Source organism: Strigops habroptila, chromosome 7 (genome assembly GCF_004027225.2).
Source record: "Strigops habroptila isolate Jane chromosome 7, bStrHab1.2.pri, whole genome shotgun sequence".
NCBI classification, from domain to species: domain Eukaryota; kingdom Metazoa; phylum Chordata; class Aves; order Psittaciformes; family Psittacidae; genus Strigops; species Strigops habroptila.
Genome location: NC_044283.2, coordinates 48,281,223 through 48,306,217, shown reverse-complemented (window position 1 = coordinate 48,306,217; position 24,995 = coordinate 48,281,223). Strand labels below are relative to the sequence as shown.

General features: G+C 35.3%; 1 protein-coding gene across 5 annotated transcripts in view; it reads right to left on the bottom strand.

Annotated features, from left to right (window-relative positions):
• CCSER1 (coiled-coil serine rich protein 1) overlaps positions 1-24,995 on the bottom strand; it is a 684,293-nt gene that overhangs the window by 240,577 nt on the left and 418,721 nt on the right. For 4 of the 5 annotated variants that reach the window (XM_030492379.1, XM_030492381.1, XM_030492382.2 and 1 more), the window contains one exon: positions 22,892-22,969. In XM_030492379.1, coding sequence (XP_030348239.1) covers positions 22,892-22,969 — 78 coding nt within the window. Of the gene's footprint in view, positions 1-15,946; positions 16,164-22,891; positions 22,970-24,995 lie in introns of those variants that run through there. The other variant, XM_030492383.1, reaches the window with a different exon arrangement.

The following is a 24,995-nucleotide window of genomic DNA, read 5'->3' as shown; positions in this document are numbered from 1 at the left end:
TTACTCCTGTGCTTGGAGGTTTGCAGGATACTAGATTAAGAATAGAGCACAAAGACACTTCAGTTCGGTTTGAGGAATATTTTTAAGGATTGGTGCTTCTGAAAACATTAAGATAAATTTGTCTAAACAAAATATTGATGAACAGATATTTATCTCTTGCCAGCCTAACAGTAATAGCATCAAATTTTCTTAGCAAACATAAAACGACATTTTTAAGGCTTCCCTTAAACCCCTTCAATAGTTTCAGGGGTTTATCACTATGGTACAAATGGCAACTGAACTATTTTTAATGACCCAACTGAAAACACACTTACAAAATTAGTAGTTTCACTTCCACGGAAATCTATCAACTTACTACGTTATGTGAAACTTTGAGATTGGTTACTCAAGGATTTAAAACAAGAATATATGCCCACCCATGCACAAACATGAGCATGCACATGCTCTTGCCATGGCCTTAACTCGGGCTATTTGTACCATACTTAAAATTTAAACCGATTTCCACTTATCTCCTTGAATTCCTATGCCAAGGTCATGACTCTTCTGTCCCGACATTTAAAAACCTGTTGGATCAACACAGCATCAGGTTAAGCTTGAGTTAAGCTCTTTACAGCTGCCAAATACTACTCCTCCACAGCACAAAAAGTCAGTCAATGCTCAGGCTCCAGTCTTGTCCTGCAGCCCTACACACTCTTATTCAAGCAGTGGCGATTGCAACCTAGGTTACTGGCATGGTGAGCTCCCCAAGACAATATGTGTCTAACTGTCCACTGTGGGGAAAATGGAAAAGCCACACTATGTTGTCCCTGGGCTCTGTGTTTTCATGGAGACCTGAAGTGGTACACCAGCCAGCTGCAGCCTACAGCAATGGTATTGTGGGGCCTCATGCTTCTCCTTTCTTAATGGTACTGGCATGTCTCTGACAACACAGGGAGCCAGGTCAAGAGCTCGGCCAGCAATAACTAACCCAATACAGAAGTCAATACCTTCCTGAACTGGCTTACCAGGTTGCCAGGTGAGAGCTAATGTAAATTCTGTGGCAAACGGCCACTGGCAGGCTTAGCTGGAGTGAATCACATCTTCAGCGAGGAGTCAGGCTTCCCTGTAATCACCTACTCTTCCCTATTTCACAATATCGCCTTTACAGTGACAGCCTTAGCATTAAAACAGCTCTTGAACTGAGACAGTCAGCAGAAAATTGTTCACTTTTTGCAGTTAAAATAGGTTCATAATACGAGTGAGAAGTTCAGCATCACTGAAAGGGGCAGCAGGAGAACACAAGTCTGCTCTGAGATGGAACTGAATCCCAGGGGTGATCCTTCTCAAGTAATCTCAGCTCTGGATCACAGAAGGCTGCTCTTAGTAATAAATCTTCTTGCTTCCCAGCTTCCTATTAATAAAGAATTACTGACATTTTTCTCCTGTCCACTTAGCTTTAATTAACCATCTAAACTTCACCACTGCTTATATGCAGTACCCAAGCTGCAAAACGACTGATACACAGAAAGTATTCGTAGAATCTCCTAGCTTAGAGATCCATGTTGAACAGTTTCTAACACAGTTTCTTCTCCGTAAGCTATCCAGATTCCATCAAATTCTCTGAACAAGAGATAGTTTCTAGACTTTCACCCACCTCCATACAAGCTAAAGTGACTTGTTACTAAAATTTGCCTGGTGCATGCAACCATGCTGATGTTATCTGAACTTTCAGCAAGAGTGAGAAACAGCTAAGGTGGAAACCTGCTGTAGCAATCCAGGGCCTGGCGGTAATTCAGAATCCCTCCCTGCAGATAACTGGTGTTGCTACGGCAATCACTCTGCTTTCTTAAGGTCTTGAAGTAGATGAAATGTTTCAATGTGACATTCAAGTAATTATGACAGCACAAGTGAATACCACGAATGAGGACATACATGGAGACTCAAACTGCCTTAGCAGTGATTGCTTCCAGCTCTCTTAAATCCCTGGCAAACTTTATGACATAAATTACTGTTGGATCACATCTTGCAGACAGTCCTTGAAGTTCAATAGCAATGTTATTTTAAGAACAACAATGCATAAATTACATAGTTTAAGTTTTAAGAATAATGGAGAAACCATGACCTACTGAATACTGTAACTTATTTAAACTGAATCCTAGTGAAAAGAAGGTTGTTCTGTTTATCATACCATGTGAAGACTTTTTAAAAAATCTTTTTTTTTTTAGTTTTTAAACAGACAAAAATACACAAATTTTAGGGTAATAGCTGTCAGTACTTAAAAATCAAATTTGTTTTTGTGAATAAGGTCCATCTCTTTTTAAGCTAGGACTTTGAGGAAATGATACATGTTATGTGAGGTTGGCAACTGTACAGAAAACTGCAGAAATTTCAGTGACGCAGCAGTATCACAACATGTGAATTTGGATTTACATGTTTTTTGTGTATCTGGAGAATTAAGATGAGGTTAAAAGCAAAGGGCTTGATTTCTGAACTTATGAGGGAAGAAATAGGCTGTGAAAGTGAAAAATGATGCAACTAATGACGAATATTTACAAGTAGAGAATTGTGTTCAAGTTTTCTGAAAGAAATGCAAACAAAACCCAATCATTTGACTAATTTGAGAGAACCTTGTATGGCTTCTGGAAGCCATGTCAAGATCCTGTGTGCTCTGGAATCCTCTATTTATTTAAATTAGAAAATCACACTAGTATTGTAGAAAATATAACAACCATAACAGTTTTAAGATGTCTGAGATCAAATGTATTTGTAAGTCTTGCCCAAATACAACTGTTTGTTGTTTTGTTTTGCTTTTTTGGTTTTTTTTTTTTTTTTTTTAATTTTAATCGCAGGTATGTACAATAAAAAAAACAACAAATATTTCACTAAGCAGCACATAATCACCAATTACTGTTAATGGCCATTATTTTATGAGATGGTTGAAATGAAGTATTTTTTGACTACTGTTAATAAATGTTTATAAATAACATTTTTTGACTCATGGTAAGAAACCAAAAAAATTTAAATTATTTGAAAGCAGTGAATGGATTTAAATACAAGATAATAACTGGGTTTCAGCTATGGGTTTTACTTTAATTTAGAAAGAGGTAGTTTGTAATAGAACAACTATAACAATAAGAGCTGCTAAATTTTATTTTTAGCTTATTATGGTTGACAATTAATGCTTTGCTTAATCTACTACATTATAAAAATTACATATTTCACCACAATGTGCATATGTACCTTTAATCTGCCTCTGAAAAGAAAACCAAAATTAAAGCCTGCAAGACATTTTATTCTCTTTCAGAATTTTAGATTGCCCAGATTTCAAATTCTGCTTGTATATAAGAATAGACAAAAGGAGTATTTTAAAAATATATTTATTATTACTGTTAGCACAAGAAATTTCTTATATTGCATACTGACCCATGCATTATCTGTACACCACGATCGAGTTTATTACTGCATAAGGGTTTAGCTTCCCGAGAATAAAAAGGAAGTATTCATCAAAACAATAAAAAGAAAAAAAAAAATTTAGAAAATTTCCCTTCCCTTTATGTGCAGATAAATTTAATTAAATCAATAGTAACTGTTAAATAAAATAGAACTAACTAGTTCAATTCATCAAAAGATAAATCTAGATGCAAAGTCAGGTTTAAGATGTATATTTTGGACCTGTGCCAAACCCGGCATGTTATTTTCTTCTGTTCATAAAGCACTAACTTGAGTAATGAGAACAAAACCTGTATGTCAATGTAAATAAAATGAAGCAGTCCTTAATTAGCACATGCAAATGTAAATTCAGAAAATTGCTTATTATCTACAATGTTAAAAATTGTAACTTCTATTTATACAAATTTAGAGATTATATGCTGTGTAATTAGGTGTATATTTTAAGGATATGCATTAATCATAATTCGTCTTTGCAAATAGGATTAATTAGTGTTTGTAATAGCATATGCAAGTGAAGATTAACTTTGAATCACACTTGCTCAAGTAATAGACTAAATGAAGTCAGCATCAATTTATTTTTTTTCTTTTTTTAAACAGAGAGACCTACATACTTCACCATCATTTCAGAAACTTTCATGGTAAAAGAAAATACACAAAAGAACAGATCGTGCCATGCAAAAGACGCTGCAATGCACATTGTTTATGATGGACTGGAACACCCCAGTGGAGTGCTATTGATTTGCACAGATCAGGAGCCCAGAATTCAGCATGCTAAAACAGGAGATATCCGAGAAAAGGTGACCAAAAAGGTGCCTATCCGGAACTTTTAAAGACAGAACAGATTTCTCTACTATTCTAGCAATGGTACAACCCTTTCCCAGGCAAATACAGTGGAAACTCCTTACTTCTAGGACATAATAATTTCATGCATTCATAGATAGTGACATAGCAATTAATACTCATTAGTACAAGATAAAGGTTTTGGCACATCTCACATACAAAAAGTCCACACTGGAAAACCTCTACTTTATGCTAATTGAGAATAAAAGAGTGGAAAAAGGACACGCACTAATGAAAAATGCTCTATTAAAAAGAGTAAACAACACCAAAAATGCACACAAAAGTTTAAAATAATTTTTATTTCCTCTACAAGACCTATCAACCTCTCATATTTGCATAACAAGTTGTGTCTGGGTCATTTACATTACAAAGGTTTTGAAATTCCAACAGTTACCTTGATCCAAATCCACAAACCATATTTAGGTTTTTGGAGGATGTTAATTGCAGTTGGTACTTAAATACTTCTCTGTATTTGGATTGACATGCTACAAAATTTAGCATATTAAGGTGTCTCTTAATAGACTCCTTGTGTCTGCAAAATCTTCAGTGGAGAGAAGGATCTGTGTACTGATCTGACCCTGTTCACCAACAAGTATCAGTGCTGATTTGGTTTAGAAACCAGTTTAATTATTTTTGGAGATGGTGGTTCAAGTTTTGTCATGTTTAAGTTTTGTTAAACGAAGGCCTTGGATATTAAATATTCATTTAGTGCAACCTTTGAGCCCACTGGTGGAAGTGTATTATACTGCTCAAACTAATTGTTTTCCTGAAACAAGAAAACTACAGTAAGATGTTGAGTTACTGAACTTAATATTTGTTGCTGGAAGTAACTCAACCCTTTTGAAAAGGCAATGTTATTAATATGAGAAAAAAAAAAAGCACTTTGGAAATTTTGCATTAATATCATATTAGCCTTAGAGATCCTTTGACATGGTGTTATTGTGATTTGGATTTTGTTTCCATTTACAGCTGTGATGAAATTGTAATCCTGAGTAAGTGTATAATGATGTACAATCATAAATCGGTTTGCCAACTTTGCCTATCTAAAGGCATCATAAATAATTTGGACAACAAACTTTAAGCATGGCTATCAGTCAACCTGGAAAATCTAGAGTTGTAATGGCCAATTCCTACCTCAGTAAATTTAGCTTCCTTTGAAATTAAGAGGGTGTCAAGCATAGCTATCTAACATCAGCACATTGCTTCTTATAATCACATATTATTTGATTACTTTGGAAAGTAAGAAAGGTATACAGTTATCAAAAATGGAACTAACTTGCAGAGCTTTTCCCCATAGAGTGAGAACCAAAGCAGTACTGATTTAACACATTTCCTCCAGAAACTTCTACTGTAAAGATATTATAAAGATTATAATTTAAGTGCAGTCTGTCATATGGATTCTCTAGTTGCTAAATATAGGCAAAATTATTGCCACAGACACTGACTGCGTAGTCAGATGTTGGCTTGTAAAGACAGAGTAGGGGAAAATGATAGTAAAGAGTAGGAGAAAGTCTGGATATTTACATATAATTATTATTTCTGAATTGCCTATGCACAAATTGAAGCTTACTTGCATCAGTAACAATAATGTGCTCCTTCAGTATGTATTCAGGAAATCTGCAGCTGATGTGGTAACTCAACAATAACCAAGAGGTTAAGAATACACTTTTGAGACAAAACAAGATAAAATGGCTATTGATTTCATGGCAATCCTTGATTTAACTTATTTTCTTAACATGGGCATACTACCTATTTTGCAGCAACTGATAGAGATCTTGGGTAAGATAAAACATGTTAGTAAAAAGTAAGCAATAACTTTTTTCCAGTTGGAAAAGTTCTCTCTCTTGACTTCACTGGTATCTCCATATAAACTTGCACTCCAAGTTACTCAATTTGTACTATCAATATGACTACGAAGGAAAAAAAAAAAAAGAGAGAGATACATTTCAAGGAAAGATTTCAAGCAAGAATGAGAATTGCAGATAGAGAAGATGCCTGTTCACAAATGAGCATAGAAGTGGCATGGAAACCAAAGTGAAGACAAGGAAGAAGTCTGGGAACTAAAGGAAGAAAAAAAACCCAAAACACAGGAAGGAACAGAGATTAGGGAAGTATAGAATTGTAACGGGTCAGTGAGGCAAGTTTACAAGAATAGAATTGTAAAAGCACTGTTAGTTTCCAGAGAACATTTCAAAGATAGAAAAAATATGAAAAAAAAGAAAAATAACTTTTTATGAGGTATATTTGTACAGTCTTCGTCCCTGCTCCCCTCCTCAATGCCTTCCCCCTTGCCCCTATTGAAAGAAAATGCTATAGGCAGCAGACCTTTTCAAGAAATAACGTATTTGTTAACCTGTGAGAACTGACCGAGACTTCAGTCTTGTGAGAGGTGACTAATTGTCAAGTACTGTGGGAGGTTCCCCCACTAGTTATTTGAAACATCATCTCTTACTCACACACACATAGTAGAGCAAATTTATGCAATGAGGGGTTACAGAATAACAAGTCACATTACTTTTGTGGTTATAATTAATCAGTTTTGACAATGCATTTAACAAAAAGGAAAAATCTTAAAATATAGTATGTGCAAAAGAAAACTCAAATACAAAGAAAATGTGCAGAAAAGGTTTTGAGTGACGCACCCTAATGCCTCAGGATAGTTCAATATAATGTTCTGGCATCCCAAATTGAACATGGAAGTAGAGTCAGGCTGTCCACAGCTCCTTGTTCTTCAATCAAAACAGAGTTTCTCCTGGCTATAGATATTGAATTGAACACCATAAATACTTCCATAGAATTTTTCTCTTTGTCTGATGGCAAAAAAAATCTGAAGTAGGAGCATGCTTCCTCTGGGCCAGAACTCTCTAGACAACAGGATAGTTCATTGGTTTCTTTAACCTGGCTTTTAAAAGGCCTCCCTTGAAAAGGAGGTGAAATTTTGCCATGCAAAACCTTCACTGGGTATGCTTTCCCAGGTGTATTTAATAAGATTTTTATTCAGTCTTGGAATAATCTACTCAAATTAATACAAGAACAAAATGAATATTTTATGAGCACATGGCCTCAAGTCTTTGAACATGTTTTTTGTGCTTATGCAGAAATACTGGTACTAATCATAGATTAATTAAATTTATCAAAAGCAAAGCACCACATTACTTGCATTACTTAGAACCAAAGGGCAGGGGGAAGCAACAATGTGGGATAGAAATAAAGCTGAAATTAGTGTCTTCAGCAGAAGGAAAGCTGCCCAATATTATCAAAATATTAAACTCTCCTGTCTTTCCTATAACAGTAGCTCACCTAGAATTTTTAAAGTTGTCTTCAAGAATTTTACGGATATTGTGCAACAACAAGGATTCTGAGATCTCTGCTGAACTGTACTAGCAGTATGAAAGAGGAATATATCATGTCAGTGCTCTCTTTGCATCTTCCAATTTACTATGCTAGGATCTTCCATGACTGCATGACATGATAAACATACAGAAAGCACTAATGCAAAGTAAGCCTTCTGGCAGTCTAAGAAGTTTTCTGTAGATGCCCAAAAGAATTTAACAGTATTTTAATTAAATTGTACATCTGCATGGTCAGCTGAAAATAGCTGTTCTCTACGCAGTCCAAGCTGACAGTATACAGTAAGGCTCTCTTAACATTTGCCAACCAGAACCTGTTACAAATAGTTCAAGAAAACCAAAGAGTGGGGTAAAGTTTTACAGGAATTTCTTACTTGATATAAGATGGAATAAACAAATAGAATTTTTAGACATTAAAAATATATATATAAAATCACCTTAATATTTTCAGAATTGAAAATTACATTATTTTCACAGATTTTGGACATAGCAGGTAGCATTTGGACCTATGGGGAAAATATGACTTCCTAGTCCCTGAGAATTATTCTGTATGAGTAGTTTGCCTTAGATGGCTTTTTACATCTTCCCTTCTGCCAAAAAATAAGAAAAAGACCAAGAAAAACCCGAAGTTAAAAAAGAAAGCGTGACTTTCTGGTTTCTCTTATTGTTGAAGTTTTAGAAGCGTGCATTATAGGTGATAAAAATGATGTTTTATAGAAAAGAAAAGAGAGGATGAGCCAAATGGGACTGTAATGTGGAGAAAGAATAAAACCAATACAGCAAGATAAAAGGAAATGAGCAAAGGAGCAACAGCAGGAGAAAATAATGAGCCAGAACAAAAGCCCCACCACTAACAGAATTTTAAATATTCCCAACAGCAAGAGAAATTTGCAGACACAGCAACAAGAGATTTGAAAGAGGAAAACAGAAAAACTTGGGGTTTAGGGATGGAGTCAGATGCCTAATTTCTTCCTTTCCTACTTAAAAGAGTAGAAAAAGCTCTTAGATTCAAACATCTGGCACCTTCTTTTGGCCATATATGCCCCATACACATATTAGCCACTTAATGTGCTTCTCAGCATAAGCATGTTCAATGAAGAAAGAACTACAGTAATAGTGAATTACTATTAAACACCTATTAAAAATTTAAGAACACTGGCTACTGGTTTTATCACCATTAGAGTTGATGAGAAGCACATTAATATCATAAAGAAGAATAATCAAACTAAACTCAGACCACAACATATCCCTTTAGGGATGTAGGCAGGATAGAGAATCACAAGGGAAATAAACTTATAAAAATAGATCTATCGGCAATTATCAGTCTTCAGGTTGATAATCTCAAATCTCATTTGGTAAATTGGGCAGTTTACTAACAACATCCCTTTACACGTGTTTTTTCTTTTGCCTTTTCTCTACTACTAGCCAATATCAGAAGAAAGCATTGAGTTATAAAGACCTTCAGAAGACAGACCTATTCCTCTCCATGGATATTTGTTGCAAAGGGAAATATTAAAAAGTAAAATACTGGACAGACATTGATGTACTCTGCTGGATCCATGAAGTTTTTATCCTTCGTATTTTCACTAGTTTTGTTCATGTTTTGTCTTTCACACTACTTGTCTGTGTTATTTGATCAGTCAGATCAGTCACATTGCATGCAGGAGTTTCATAACAAGGAAATTTTTAAAGGTTTTGCTATTTAAGTTACTGTTGAGTTCACACCAGAACTCTTCTGAAGATCTGAAAATTTACTTCACTAGCAATACAAGAACAGATATAAGAAATACATGTACAAATATTCTGTTCAAATTTCTGTAGAAAATTCCTGTATTATTATTTTGCCAAGTAGTTGTTTGGGGTTCCCCCCCGCCCCCCCAAATTAAATTGCCTGTGTTTGACAGATGCTTGTAAAATGGCTACCACAGACCTTCCGGCCCAAATTTGAAAGGCAAATTCTACCTGCTGTTCAACTCCTATTTGGCTGACATCAGGCTTGCACACTTTTAAGTACTGTATGGATTTATCAGAAAATGCGATGAAGAATCACTATATACTCAGGATAATAAAGGTGTAGCACACCAGTTGGTCAAGGATTTTCCAGAGGAGTAATATTAAATACAACAGTAATCCACTGCCAATACAAGGACAATATTGCCTTCTTTCAAAAATGCTACCTTTAATTTTGCCCTGTTAATACAAAATTTGATTGCTAGATTATTTTGAATGAGAATAGGGGAAGACTATCCCCAAAGAACATGGAGTACATACTGGTTTCCATATTTTTTTAAATAGGCCTTTTCATTGACATCAAAGATCATCTTCTCCCAAACAAACTGAACGCAGTCCCTCATACACCCAAATTACCCCTACTCCAAACACTTGCTCTTCACTCTATACTACCAGAAGAGAATTCCAGTATTAGTGCTATTTAACATATTCTGCCAATCGATGTATTGATTTTTCAGCCAGCTTGCAAGCAAAACTAATTTTTTTGTGTAATTCATGAAGGTTAATTGTTCTGAGAACATAATTAAACAGAAGTGATGTTATTTGTAAAACTTTCTGAGGCTTGGACCATCTCTCTGACACACTCAATGCAATGCCCAGATCCTGTAGCAAAAAAAAGTTTCTTGGCATGAGGCACCAGTGGAAGTGCTGCCAACATTGTCTCTCTCGCTCCAATGGTGAATTAACAGTAGTCATCAACTAACACCAATCTCTGGTGACCAATCTCAGTGTATCCAGATATTTTGGAGCATTAGTTATGCTGCATTTCATTAGTTTCTGAATTTGCAATATAACTAAATTCAGACATCTAATCAACCGTTTCATAATACTCCTCCCTCACATATTAACAGATCTGTAAGTCCAGGGAAGCATTTTCCTAACATGAAAAACAATTAGAAGACTATTAAAGCACACCATTCAGGTCAGCTGTGGTGTTATGTTTTGCTTTTACCTGCCTTTGCAATGGGTTTATGTGGTAAGGTGTTAGAAGCAGGAAGGCTGCAGGGTGGCCTCTGTGAGATGAGATAAGGGGCTGCCCCATGCTAGACACAGATACTTCCAGCCAGCTCTGCAGTGGTTCCACTGTTGCAGTGGGTCCACAAATGACACAGTGAGCATCAGTAAAGCTGGAAGCACCTCTGTAAAAACATATTTAAGAAAGGGCAAAACACCAGAGAGCAGAGGAGCAAAGGAAAAAATGCTGAGGAAAAAGTCCTGCAAACATCAAGGTCAGTGAAGAAAGAAGAGGAGGTGTTCCAGGCACCAGAGAAGATATCCATGTTATGGCCTGAACTGGTCCTTTTGCAAAATTCCACTCCAACCAGCAAAACTTGCCTGTCTTCATGTTGTCCTTATTTCTGCAATACCTGAAATTTGGTAATTTCTTAGGGGTTCTCTTCGCAGAATTTATTCATAACCTGACAGGACTCCAGTAGTAGAGTTGTCTCCACATTAACCTTTTATCCTCGATTACTTAACAGACTGGAAGGTGAAATACAGATGTGCACAGAGGCACAAATATATATTTATATGGACACTTTTTAATAATTGCACATTGGGAAGCTCGTGTCTGACTTTTGCACTTCAAATCGTTTCATATATTTAATATATTTACGAAGATACTACTCCATATATCATTTGTTCCTCATTCAGTTGTGCTTTCCTCATTCTTTGCTTAAAACATACTATTATGTCAGTCAAGGCATTGGCATTTCTCTCCAAATATTCAATAGTATGTATGCACCATTACACAATATAGATCAAGCCACCCTATTTTAGTATCAAATACAAAGCTATCACTTAATTTCACCTTGATAGTTAACATTAAAAGCACCTGAAAGCAATGAAATTGGTACTGAATATAAAGTTGTAAGATGGTATTCAACTCATGTGCCTTCAACTTCATCATGATTTAATGCATGCACACACAAAAATATATCTTTGCAAGTTTTTTTGCAGTGCATTTGCTAGTAATCAAACAGAGCTTTATTTCTTTTTAGTGCTGGCATTCAGTAGATTCTGTTTTCAATTTAATGCCTTTTTGTATACTACAAAAGAAACATATTATTATTCCCCAAATCTCATTTATAATCCTTTCCCTTCATGCTTCTTGCTGTTTTATCATTAATGCTTTATCATTCTTTTGACTCTTCAGAAGTAGAAACTTCCATTACTAAAAATGAATAAATGAATACTGAAAGAACACTGTATTGAAATGAAGGCAGAGTATAAAGCCTGGATATAGTTCTCACTCCACTTCCATTGAGAAAGCATCAGTAATAGGTCAGGGATTGGGACTGAAAGGGAAATTTTCTGTTTCTGTTATTGGTATAACATAGGTCATATATTATATGCTATCTTTATCCTCCTAAGCTATTTCAGTTTTAACACTTACATAAAAGTCTAAAGCACACTGAAGTTTAAATCATAATCTAAATGCCCAAAGAGTGTACATAAACCTAAAAAAACACTGGTTAACACTGGGTAAACTCAGCTCCAGAAGATAAGCCACTTACCTCTTAACTATTTAAGAACAACAAAATTTCCAGCCTTTCATCATGCACCTATGTCCATAACAGTCTCAATGATTATGTTGCAAATTATTTGAGAGACCCATTATAAATATTGTAAGCTATAGGAACTCTTTATTGGCCCAAATGCATATTGAGGTACAGCAGAATTCTTTATATACCAGTATTCACACTGTTCTGTATGTTTTCATACTGAAATTGCTTCAGAAGATTGTTAAAAAAAAAAAAGAAAAAAGCACTGACAAATGAAATTCAATTCAATTGAAGCAGAATGTAACCTTTCTGCCTCTCTATTGCATCCCAGGCTTTTTGAGACTTGTCTTCCTCTCTGGCTGCTTATAACTCTTATAATCAGTCATGTTCCTTCACAACCTCTCAATATTTAACACAGAAAATTTGCTCTATTTTCTCCAGCTTTTTTGCACTTTTGTTAATTTGAAATCCAGGGACTCAATTTCTACTTTTTTCCCTCCTATGCTATACCAAACAGCACTGCACTCCCTGGAGAAAAGAACAGAAGGCAAACTCAGGTTATCTGGTACCACTCCCAAGGCATCAAATGGAGAAAGAAGAATGTGTGCTAGTTAAAACAAAAAACTGCACTTGTTTAGTGTCAATGCTCAGAATTAGAGCAAAATATTTTGCCAATGCTTGTTTACTATTGTATCCCAATCAACATGGTGTTGCCATTAGTTATAAACAAGACACAGGCTTTGGGTCAAGCTAACAACATGGGCATCGAGATTTGTTTGTTTTCTGGCCTGCCTGGATATTTACTTTAGTTCTAAAGAGCAGTTATCTAATTCCCAGGTTAGTATTACCTTTTTTGCACTAGCTGTTCTTGTGCTGTTGTGTGGCGTTAACACCTTATAGCGAGCTTACGTGGCAAGGTTTCGGTAGTGGCGGTGGTGCAGGGGTGGCTTTGTCAGCTATATGTTTCTATCTTACAGATACCAGTAACAAACACTTACTCTGTGAAGAGTGATCTTCCAATAACGAGCAATACAAATAATTACAGATACTGGATGGCATTAGAGGCCCTGGGACTATGAACAACTCAGCAATGGTCTGTTACTCACCAGCAAACGAAAGAAAACTTTGGAGCATAGTAAAACCAGTTGTAAGGATAATAAAAATGTCACGTGAATTTGAAAGCAATGATAAAAAGCAAGGTGTACAACATGTTAATAAACATATCAGAAAGAGCCCACCTGAATTCTAAAACAAGGAGAAAGAAATCAGCAATGTAATAGGCTCTTGCCAAGGAGTCGCGATACCAGATTTACTGTAATGCTACCAGTCCCACAACTGACCTGAAGCCATTGACCTTCAGATCATGAGAAGCTATGCAAGAGTGAGGAATACATCAAAGAAAGAGGTATGTACTAGGAACTTTATGTACCTTTAACTTTTGACTGTTTGAACTAGATGTACTAGTATCATGGTAACTGGAACAATTAAAAAGAAAAATTGTTATCAGACTGCTAAGACCTTAATTAAACTACCAGTAAGTTCTTGCTTACACATATAAAGTGTGGTCTTAGCTCACACTGATTGTGTCCCCTTGAAGTCTGAATAATACTTGTCAATCATGATTTTTTTCCAGACCACTCAAATGCTACATGAGCAAAAAACCAAACCTGAGTGATTTCTTATTGTTTCATATAGTTTTATAAAATTACAGAAAAATGAAAGTAAAACAAAAAAATTGTGAAAAAAGTATTGGAAATTATGGGTAATTTCATGGGGAAGTTAAAATCCCAACTCTTATGCTCTTTACCCCCAAATTCAAAGGGCCATGTTCAGTTTTGCACTGAAAGGACAGCTGCTAGCAATACCTCCATCAGGCAACAGGTTTAGAAATACACTAGCAGTTTCAATACTTTAAGTATACTTTCACAGACTTAGGGGAAACAGGTAAAAAGCTTGTTCATTTAGGAAGTGAAACTAGTTTTTTTCTCATCGGAATGCTGAAAATGTTTTCTTTTTCCTTCCAATCTTCTTCTATCACTGACTTCACACAGGGTTTTTTTCATATTCCCAATACGTATTTCTTAAGAAAAATACAGATATCTGTGCCAAAGCATCACAATGAAAAATGTTTTCTCTATCCTTTTTCAGGTACCAGCATCCTACAAGGACTGAAAATATTACCATAATAAAGACAGTGATGAAAAAACAAAGCATGACAGACAGCAATAGGTAGACATTTCTATTCTCGTCAATGATTACAAAATGGATTTTCTAGTCCCAAGGAAGCGATGGGAGAATGGCAACAGATAAATTCAGCACGAAAGGTAAAGTTCAAAAGGATAACACGTACATGCTCATTTCTGTTGTTTCTTTAAATTATGTATTTGCTACTTGATTGTTTTATCAAGATACTCCCAACAAATACAGTAAGAACTATACAATTATACAAGAAAAGAGGTTTCAGGAAGCTTGACCAAAAGGGTGAGAGAGGATGGTGAAGATGTCTGTTACCGACAAAAGAAGGAAAGATGATATAACATTGATAAACACTGATTAACCACCATGTTAAGTGGTAAAGAATCAGCCACATAATGCAACATCGCCTGTGAAGAAGGTTCATGGTCTTTCACTTAAAAGACCTGCATGAATATTTTGTTGATTGTTTTGATTTTCAGTTCATATTCATTTAAGAGTAACTGGTGTAATGTTATTTTTAAATGAGAGTAGCATGTCTTCTGTTTGAAATTAAAGCTACAGGTGCCAAACTGTTTCTCCAGTTGAATAACTGTTATTATTATATACTATGAGGTCTGATTGAATTAGCATAGTAATGCCATTCGAGTATCACCTCTTGTTAGGAAGAACAGGTATTAGCAGGAAAGGTTTAAGAATACTGCTGGCACAAACATCTTCTTATCTTACCTGGTAAGGGAACAGGTATTAGCAGGAAAGGTTTAAGAATACTGCTCGCGCAAGCACCTTCTCATCTTACCTGGTAAGGGTGGGTGTAGAGTACATCCTCAGGGAAATTAAGCCAATCCTGGGTAAGGGAACACTGAAGCAACTAATAGTGGTGACAGAGTTTGTGGTGAACTCTCCAGTTTCCTTCAGATTTCTTGCTTAATAAAGCCATAAAACAGGAATTGCATCAAACCTCCTCCTTTCTTCCGCCCCACTCAGCTTTGGACAACAACAGTTATCCACTCAAGGAGCAGAGTCACATCCAGCAAACACAGTATTTACTTTGCTCGCATTAGTGCTGTCTTAGCAATGTCTCTTAGAAGCTTAAGTACTCAGAAAACAAGATAAAAAGCAGAATAAACCTATGATCCTAATAGAGTAAAAAAAAAAAAACCCACAAAAATCAGAGTGTATGTTTTTAGGATCAGCTGTCTCATTTCCTGGGGTTAAATTCTGACCTTGTAAAAGCTTATCAAATCCCCTGCAGAAATGTTTCTTCAATCACACATAAGAAACACATACATCATTATGAACATTCATCAAACAGATCACATATTGAAAGATGCTGACCCTGCATTCACAAGCGGTGCAAAAGAATTATTACTGAAAGACAAAAAAGCCACAGGTTCTTAAAACTAATAGTTTCCTTAGGTTTCCAGATCTTGAAGACTTATTTTTTCAATCTCAGAGACAAGCACCACTGAAGGATTTTCTTACTTGTGAATCACCAATGGATGACTAAGTGCACAAAATGGTAAGAATAATTGAGGTTTATTTCAGATAATAATTTTGCAATAGCTTACTAATAATTTATTCATAGAACTATATTATAATGAAAATATTACTGCCAAAAAAGTGGTTTGACGGTCGCTAATACAAATATCATGTTAAGTAGTAGAATTTTGCCAGTAACGATAACTTGCAGCTCATGTCATATACAGCAATATTTAATTAAATCCATAAGTGAAGAGTGTCCAGATGTTGGGTTTTAATTTAATAATGATGGAACCAATGAGATGCTGACAGGTTTGTAAACTAAGCCTTCAGAACATGAAGAATTCCACAGGGCCTTAAAAAAAAAAAAAAAAACAAACAAAAAAACCAAACAAACAAAAAAAAAAGAAAGAAAAGAAAAAAGAAAAAAGAAATGAAATGAAATCTTAGAGATGCATGGTTTGATGGCAACACAAAGTTAATGAAAAATGATCATTTCTGCTGTATGCAGTCATGCAGGCATCACGTAATAATAAAGCTTCTTTCACACTAACGATCAACATAATGAGGAATTAAGCAGCAACACACACAAAACCAGAAATATGACTTGTCAGCTTGCACATGACACAGTTCTAGTTAGAAAACAGTTATGTACAACAGATGTCATGTTTGTACAGGAGAAAGGTCACCAGAGTGAGCTTGTTTATGCTAATAAAGAGAATCTACCTGCAGCATGCACACAACCTGAAAGTAGATCATTCTGCATCAAAAAGCATTCATTCTAAATGTACTAATACAACAAAAACCATACACATTATATTACAGTAGTTATCCATGCCTCATGTCCGAGTTTTGCTTGTTGTTCTTTCCAAGGTGAATCCAAGCTTTTATTATTTTTAAGAAAATATACTCAAAGCCAAAACATTGCTAGATTTGAGAATTTCTGTTATTGGATGCACTTTACTAAATTCTCAGTTCATTCTTTTGAACAAAATTCACAAGATTTCAGTGCTGCTATGATATTCCCAAACCATTCTCTGGCATTACAATAGGACACTGCTAGCATTCAGCGCAATGCATGAACAGAGTCAGCAAGGTATAATCTAGTGGGACAAGGATGGCTTTTTAATTTCAACTAAATAAAAACTACTGAAACATTGTATTTGTCAGTGCCCTGCTTCTTTCCACCTTTAGCGTAATAGATCAGAGTGGATGTACTAAAAACATGTTATTAATTCTGCTCATTTAATTAATACTTAGAGACGTCATGAACTGCCTGGTAGCATCTTTATGACAGAAACAATGTAACTCTAACATGCTGAAAATACACTACCACCACAATATTTTGGTAAGTCATACTCCCTTAAAAGCACTACCCAGAAATTAAAATAAAAATAAGAAATGAGATCAAATGTCTGGATGAATATGCTTCAGTGAAAAAGCAAACTTTAAGAGAACTCTAAGGAGAAGACAATGATGGAGCGAAAGCAGAAAAAGTGGGAAAAGTACTATCTTCATAAAAAGAACTTCTAGGATGAATATTTGGTAGTAACTAAATGCACTCCTTTCCTTCTTTCCCTTCTTCTCTCCCCCACCCCCAGACATCTAAGCAAAAGCTAGTTACAGTAGGTCTGTGCAATATTTATTGCACTTTGAAAGCAAGATAGCAACAGCATAACTACAGATACAAAGAAGCTTATGACAGAGAAATATAGAATAAGTAGAAAGATGGAAAAAAGGCAAGAAAAAAATTGCACTGTTACTGCAGAGCATCTGACAGGAAAATAATGTTTTTAAAGATACAGATGCTACACCGTTATATTAGGTTCTGTTCTATGAGGAAACTCAGCTATTATATTGTTAAGCCATACATTACTACAAATATTTAAACAGCATGCAGATTTTTACAAGCAGCCAGAAGTCAACTTGCATTCCACAAATCAAAGTGGAAGATCATTCATTCTAATTGAGCACCACTATAGAATGTAAATTTACTGTCCTTTATTCCTAGAGGTGGCAAAAATTAAATACATAATACCTGTTGATAATCAGCCACAGAATTAAAAGTGATAAGTGGAAGGCTGTCTTTTTATACAGAAAGTTTCAGAAGCCAGTTACTTTGAAGTCTGTTTATGTGAAAACCTGTACTGCTTTTTGTATAGCACCACAGACACCAAACACCAAGCACAAACAAGCATCCTCTGGCAAGTCCAGGTAACTTGAACAGTTTATCCCCCTACTGAGCAGTAATAGGTGTAATAACTCATTCATGTTCATGACTTCATGGCTAAATGGAATTCAAAAGCAAATGCCTATGGGTTTGATGGTGAGGCAGTACATTTGGTAAGGGTCAGTGGGAGGCAATCATTAAACCCAAAAAACTCTTTGCATAATATTTCGCTATTAATGGGTGAAAAGTTTGACATAATTTGTAAAAGTAGGACATCCTAAAACACAAGTAGATTTCGAAACTGTATTTTGAAATTGTCTACTGAAAATAAAAATTGGACATAAAAAGAGAGAATGATTGCTAGATGAAGTTGTAGCTATGCAAATCAAACAGTAAACAGATTGGAAGCCATACAAGACAAGTTTGTTGTGTGAGACTCCAAAAGCATAATACAAAATGTAAGGACCCCTAAACTGAAAAGGATTCTCATTAATTGGAGAATGAGTTACGGATCAGTCCAAAACCTGTTTACTCTCAGTATGGAAGACAAAGAACAAAGAGAATAGCAGTTCCAAGGTGTGAAACCTATAATATCAGCACAAGGAAAAGACAGAAAAAACATTGCAGAAATCATGTCAGCTCTTAGGAATTTCTGCTCTCTGCAGGATAAAAGTAAGTACAAATTCTTTTCATCCACAGACTGACAAAGATTGACATAGCAGTGCTGAGTCAGACTTCTTTTGGTCGCAGAAATAGAGAATCATACTGTGATTGTTTAATTCTGTTTTTGAGACATATTTGAATGAAAACTCATTAGCAATGGCACATGCTGCAGAGTGTTTGTGTGATGCCTGCATGATATTTCGGGCTACCTATTTAGCTAGCAGCCATTACTAGAGTTGTATTGCTTAACGTGATCTTGTGATCAGTCACAATGCTAGTTGGCTGTATCTATTAATCTTCTAGTCCATTTTAGTAACCTGATCGACATGGAAGAAATTATTCCTTGATCTCTCAATAAAACAAAGCTTTGTAAACAAAGGAAGGTGAAGGAGGCTAAAATGCCATTGATTATTTAAGACACATTAATCATTTACCATTTAGCAGCCTCCCACATCAATCTGTTGCACACATGGCTCTTTCTGGAAGACTCGCAACATGTTTTAAATGAGTCTCAGTACACGTATCGGAAAATGGAATAAATTTAGGACAATCATAAGGTGGAGATCCCTTGAGATTTTGCAGCAGAAAGTAAGTAGCTTTCTAAGAAACCTCAGGATTACTTTCTAATGTTTTCCCTTGAATGTGCACAGCAGCTAGCTTGATATTTTACTTTCAATTTAGCCAAGTAGCAAAGTGGTCATGTTAATCACTTAAGGCAACTGTAGCATTTCTCATCATGGAAGACCTTTTTCCTCCTTATCAAAACCTATTTTAAAATTTAGGTTTTAATTCCATAATTAGGCTTCATATTAGTTATGTCATTTTAATACAGAAAAGAGATTAAGCCATGTGCTTTACAGTTCAAACAGTTATTTATGAGAAACATTAGTTTTACTCCTACAGACTTTAGCTTGCACTTGCTATTACAGTGCTCTAAAGCAATTTCAGTTGAAAAATCTCAGTGTGCAGCATGGGAGAAAACGGAGAAATCAGAAGTATTATCCAACAATTTACAGCTATTGCAGAAGACTGTATGATCCAAACTTTGCTGATCATTTTGATAGCCAGAACCTGACTGTAGTTATGTTATATCCACTAACATAAAATACACTATATTAACTTCCATTCCTTCAAATACTTACCTCAAGCTCCCAGTCAACACTGTTTAAACTTTTTCAGAGCAGCTCCACAGAGGCAAGAACATTTCTTTCCTTTGAAAGATTGCATTTCTTCCTTTTTCATCCATTCCTTCCTAAATACAGACTAGCCTCTAGCCTTTTCTCATTACTGTACACCCTACGGACAAAAGAATTCATTCCTCATCTAAGTCAAAATCAGAACTTCCATTTACTTTTAACAACACATCTAAATGATTTTAAGGCTAAAGCGTAGTCTTTCAACTACTGGAGACATTGTCCAGAAGTCAAACAAAACAGAGCATTGCTTTCTTTTGGGGGGGCTAACCTGTCCAGGGGTTTTTCTTTTGTGAAATACGTACATATTAAATTTATACAGTGAAACAAAAAAATATGAAAGAATACAAAACAAACTATTCACGAAAGGACTAACTTAAGGATTTCTAAAATACTACATTCTGAAGTGTATATCCATATTTGTATAACACTGATAAAATAATGCTATGCAACTACCCAATAACACTTCTTTTTGATTATTGTTAGTTTCTAAAGTTGCATTAAGAAAAAAAAACCAGGTGATTATTTTGTTAGGTTTTTGGGGTTTTTTTTAATTATAGCAGCAAATCTGTAGTGGTGATGGAATGAACTTAATTTTTCTGCTTACCTGTTAAACTAGATATCTTAACTATTTAATGTATGCTATTCTAAGAATGTGGGACTAATAGGGTGAAAATTATATCTTGTATCATCTGATATGTTTTGTGGTTTTCTATTAAACCTAATTTCACATCAGCACATTATTCTTGTACTTATAAACACTTAGGCACATCCTGAATAAAACAATGTACAAATAATATTTACCAAGGTTACAACTTGCTTTTTAAAATCTCACACAAAAGCAACAAATACAAATGTAATTACCACTTGGTTTCAACAGAAACACAGTTGAATCTATCATTACCTGTAACAGCATTCCTTTGAAGAAAAGCTACATAATCTAATAAATGACCAAAGTCTTTAAGAATATCATGAAAAGTGCTAACTTATTTGCACATTCTGCTCCACTAAATTCCTTTCATGATGGTCATAGTAAGCATGTCTTATTCCTGTAGATCAGTTCAACTTTGTAAACAATTCCTTGTAATGCAATTTTCACAAGTACTCTGTACAAGATAAATACAGGTGCATGTGTTGTTCCATACAAAAACATTCCACATTTCTTTTTGCTCTTTCATTGAATCACCCTATATAAGAAAATATATGATTGCAACCATGACATTTTTCAATCTTCCCGGGAGGCATTTTGCCAGGGAAGGTTGAAAAATGTGTTCCACTAATGTTGAAGAGAATGCTGCTAAAAAAAACCCAAATTTTAAAAATTATTCTTATCTTAATACTCAGATCTCAATCAGAAAACTGTATCTGATCAGGGAAAGGGGTTCTAATTTTATTGCAGAATTGTCAATCATCTACTTTACTGAGTAGAAGGTACGCACCCCCTAACCCCTCCAAACTCTCAACCAAACCTGGACTGGAAAAAACAAGCAAGCAAGCAAACAAACAAAAAAACAGTTAACAGCATGGATGTCTGCAGCATGAGATACCACATATTTAATTTGGGAGAGAACAACCAAATGTATAAATCACTTGTTTAAAAACAAAAGCAACAACCCCCAAAACTAAACAAACAAATAAAAAACCAACCACCCCTTATTTATTTCATCTGAGATGAAATAAAGTAGCTGTTAAGGATAATTAGCCCCAGAAGGGATACAGCATTACAACATAGAAAAACATTTTTAGGTATTTTTTAATATCATGGGATTTTCACCATTAACATATACACCCCACAGTTTCAGTAAATTCCAACAGACATTATTTCACAGACACAGCAGAACATGAGTTCCTATCTGGCAACCCATGAACAAGAAATTAGTGCAGACAGGTACATTGAATAAAGTACTGACTTACTTGCCCTAAAAAAAGGTACTCAAAAGAAAACAAAGAAAACAAAAACTCACAACCAACAAGTGTTGAGTAATACATATGAAGATAATTATAACTGCATTTTTGTCCAATGTATTTTACTTTAAAAAAAAAAGTACTCCTGGCTTCAATCAGTTAAAGACAGTCTGGGGAAAAAAAAAAAAAAAAAGTGTAGATTGAGTCAAGAACTTTCCAGATTAAAATGGGAATTTTTTATGGTTCTACCTTCAGAAGACTACCCAAAGGCTCAGAAGACAAAACTTTAATGATCCACTGATACAAAACATGCTGAAAGGAAGATTTCAAAACCTGTTTTAATTCCAGTGTTTTTATTATAAATCTGAAGCAGTGTGTCGATATATATGCATGCAGAACCACAGCTTTATTTTGCCAGTAAGAAGTATCGTTAGATTTTGCTTAAATCACAGAATAGAACTGGGCTAAATATTCCACATCGCGGCATTCATAATTGAAGATTATTCAAGAAGGCTCATATAAACAAGTGAATCTCTTACACATATTCAACCAATGTCCCACAGACAGAATACTTTCATTAAAAAAAAAAAAAAAAAGGGAGGAGGGGGGGAACCCCCCATTATTTCTAGAGTTAAAGAATCGTCCTTGACTATGTTCTTGTATCAGGATACCATACTATCAATTCACCTTCTAGCAGAAATTCTGACAGATGCTCTTCAGGAAACAGAATTTTAACATCACTTGGCAAAATTGTATTTATCCCAATATCTTCCAAACTTCAAATATTGTTTGGACAGCGTACAGTGATTATAAACACAATAACCTCATTAAATTGTCAATAAGTGTGTAAATGAATACTGAAAAAAAACCCAAACCAATGCTCTAATACATATCCTCCACATTCACTTACGCTAATTCTCAGGTCTTTGTAAAGCATAAAATTAATAGGGCATTGGCATGCTGGCAGGTAGTTGTAATTATCTTCTCATGTTTCAGAAGGTATTTTAGAATCATTTAAGAGCAAAGGATGAATGGTATTCCAGTAAATCTCACTAAATCAATGCATGGACACAGCAGCAGAGGCAAACAGGCTGACAGAAGTCTGAACACCCACAAAGACGATAAAAAATACTGTTCGATACAGCTACTTACATCATGGCCTACGAGTTCTGTCTGCGTGGATTTATCTGCTTGAGAAGCAAGAGCCTTCTGAAAGCACTGAGCCTTTTCCTGTAAAACAAAATAACATATCATAGCTAAGTCATGCTTTTCCTCATTGCGCTTTGCCACTACAAATACCCAGATAAGTTCAAATATCATGCACAGACAACTGTTCAGAAATAGATTTATTATGGCGCCGTTCTCACTGGGAGATTTTTCCTTACTGTTATTTGCTTTTATCAACTTATCCTGCTCTTAGACAGTGGACTGGCACAGTCCAATTATGTGGTAGAGCTGGGCCCACAAGAGGGATGTCACTGGAGTGTAATTCAAAGCAGTCTTCTTCCAGAAGAGATACAAGTACAGGTACAAAACACTCAGCAGTAGCAGTGACTTGTGCAAACACCAGCACCATTACAGCAGCCAAATAAACTAATTTTTTATTTTTATTTTTTAAAGAAACATTAAGGAACATTAAAACTCCACCGCAGATCACAACACTGAGATGATTTCCCCCATTTGCACAATGCAAACATGTTAGCAAAGCCTAAACATTTCTTGGGTATTGTACTGATATCTACTTTTCCTATGCTTGTCCCTCTGTACCTTCCACTTTTGGAAGTGCAGCATGGAATCTCTGTGACAGGCTTGAGCAAAGAAATCTGGCTGCTCTAATTTAATTATGCTTCACCCAAAAACAGTATTTTGATACTTCATTTAAAACTCATCTCTAAGTAGAAACGTTGATCCTCATCAAGCCCTTACATATACTATGTAATTTTCCAGAAGAAAGTATATGATGAAACAACTGTAACTATGCAGGATAAAGCAGGACAAGGCACACAAAAAGGAAAGTTCCATGAATGGAAAACACAGTCCTTTACTGCACTGATACATGTTTTCGCATCTACTGATTCAGTTTTATGTTCAGCTATATCCATGCAAAATACTTTTACTCAAATTCCTCAAGACCTACAAAAGCACGTGTTAATGTTACAGACAAGTATGCATTACAGTAAAACAGAATTTGTGTAAAGTGAATTTCAAGTTAATTGAATCTCAAGTTGAATGAATCTCAGTTTTCACTGAAATAAAGACATAGAAATACTATTTTCAGCTGTTGTCTGAGTTCTGTTTTCCTTTACAATTATCTCAACATATTTAAAAAAACAAATATTCATTTCAAGGCAAGATGCATATCACTACATTAAGTGATTTTTGGCCAAAAGCGTGTAAACAGCAGGAAGATGACAACACCTAAACGACCCCATCTCCACTATCTCAACTTTTCAGATGCTGTTTGATAGTCTGAGCCTGCACAGTTGCTAAGATCTTTGGCATTGGAACAGGTAACAACCCAGCAGTGCTGCCACGACTGCAGCAGCCTATGGCATGAAAAGGCAGTCTGAAAAGGAAGACAATCCGTTTTATTTACTTTTTATTAAGCTACTACAAATGGGAAAGACAGACAAACTTCCAGCTGCCCAGATACTTCAAAAGGACTTTGGGAAATAAAACCTGACCTTTTTTCTCAATTACAGCAAAACAGCCAAATAAAAGATCTGCACAAGGCAAGTAGCCCACCTTAACATTAATTCATAACAAAGAAAGTTAGCTGGATGTATATTCCCATAGCAGCCCTCAACTGCCATCACAACATTTCTCCTAGAAACAGTTACTATTGTAAAGTAACATTTTCAAGCAATTTTTGAAGTACTAAAACTTACTTCAGACTTTCCTGCTATTTTAAAACACCAGTTAACTTTTTTTCAAAGGCTTCCTAGTGAAACTGAATAATTAGTGACTTTTTCCACGCATGACCCAGTCTTCATACAGCTAACTGCATATGCTGCACGCTATCACTTTCTCCCTAACTACCAAAAAGCTTCTGAAAGCTTTAAGTCTATGTTGAAATATAAGGAATTTGAGAAAGTCAAAACATGGTATAAGGTGCTTCCTTAATGACACCATTTTTCTTTTGAGATATTTCATAGAATCACAAAAGGTTAAGACGTCCCATCTTCCTCTTCTACTCCCACATCTGAGAGGAGTGGGGTCCACCTTCTCTATAAGATATTAGGTAGCATACAGATGC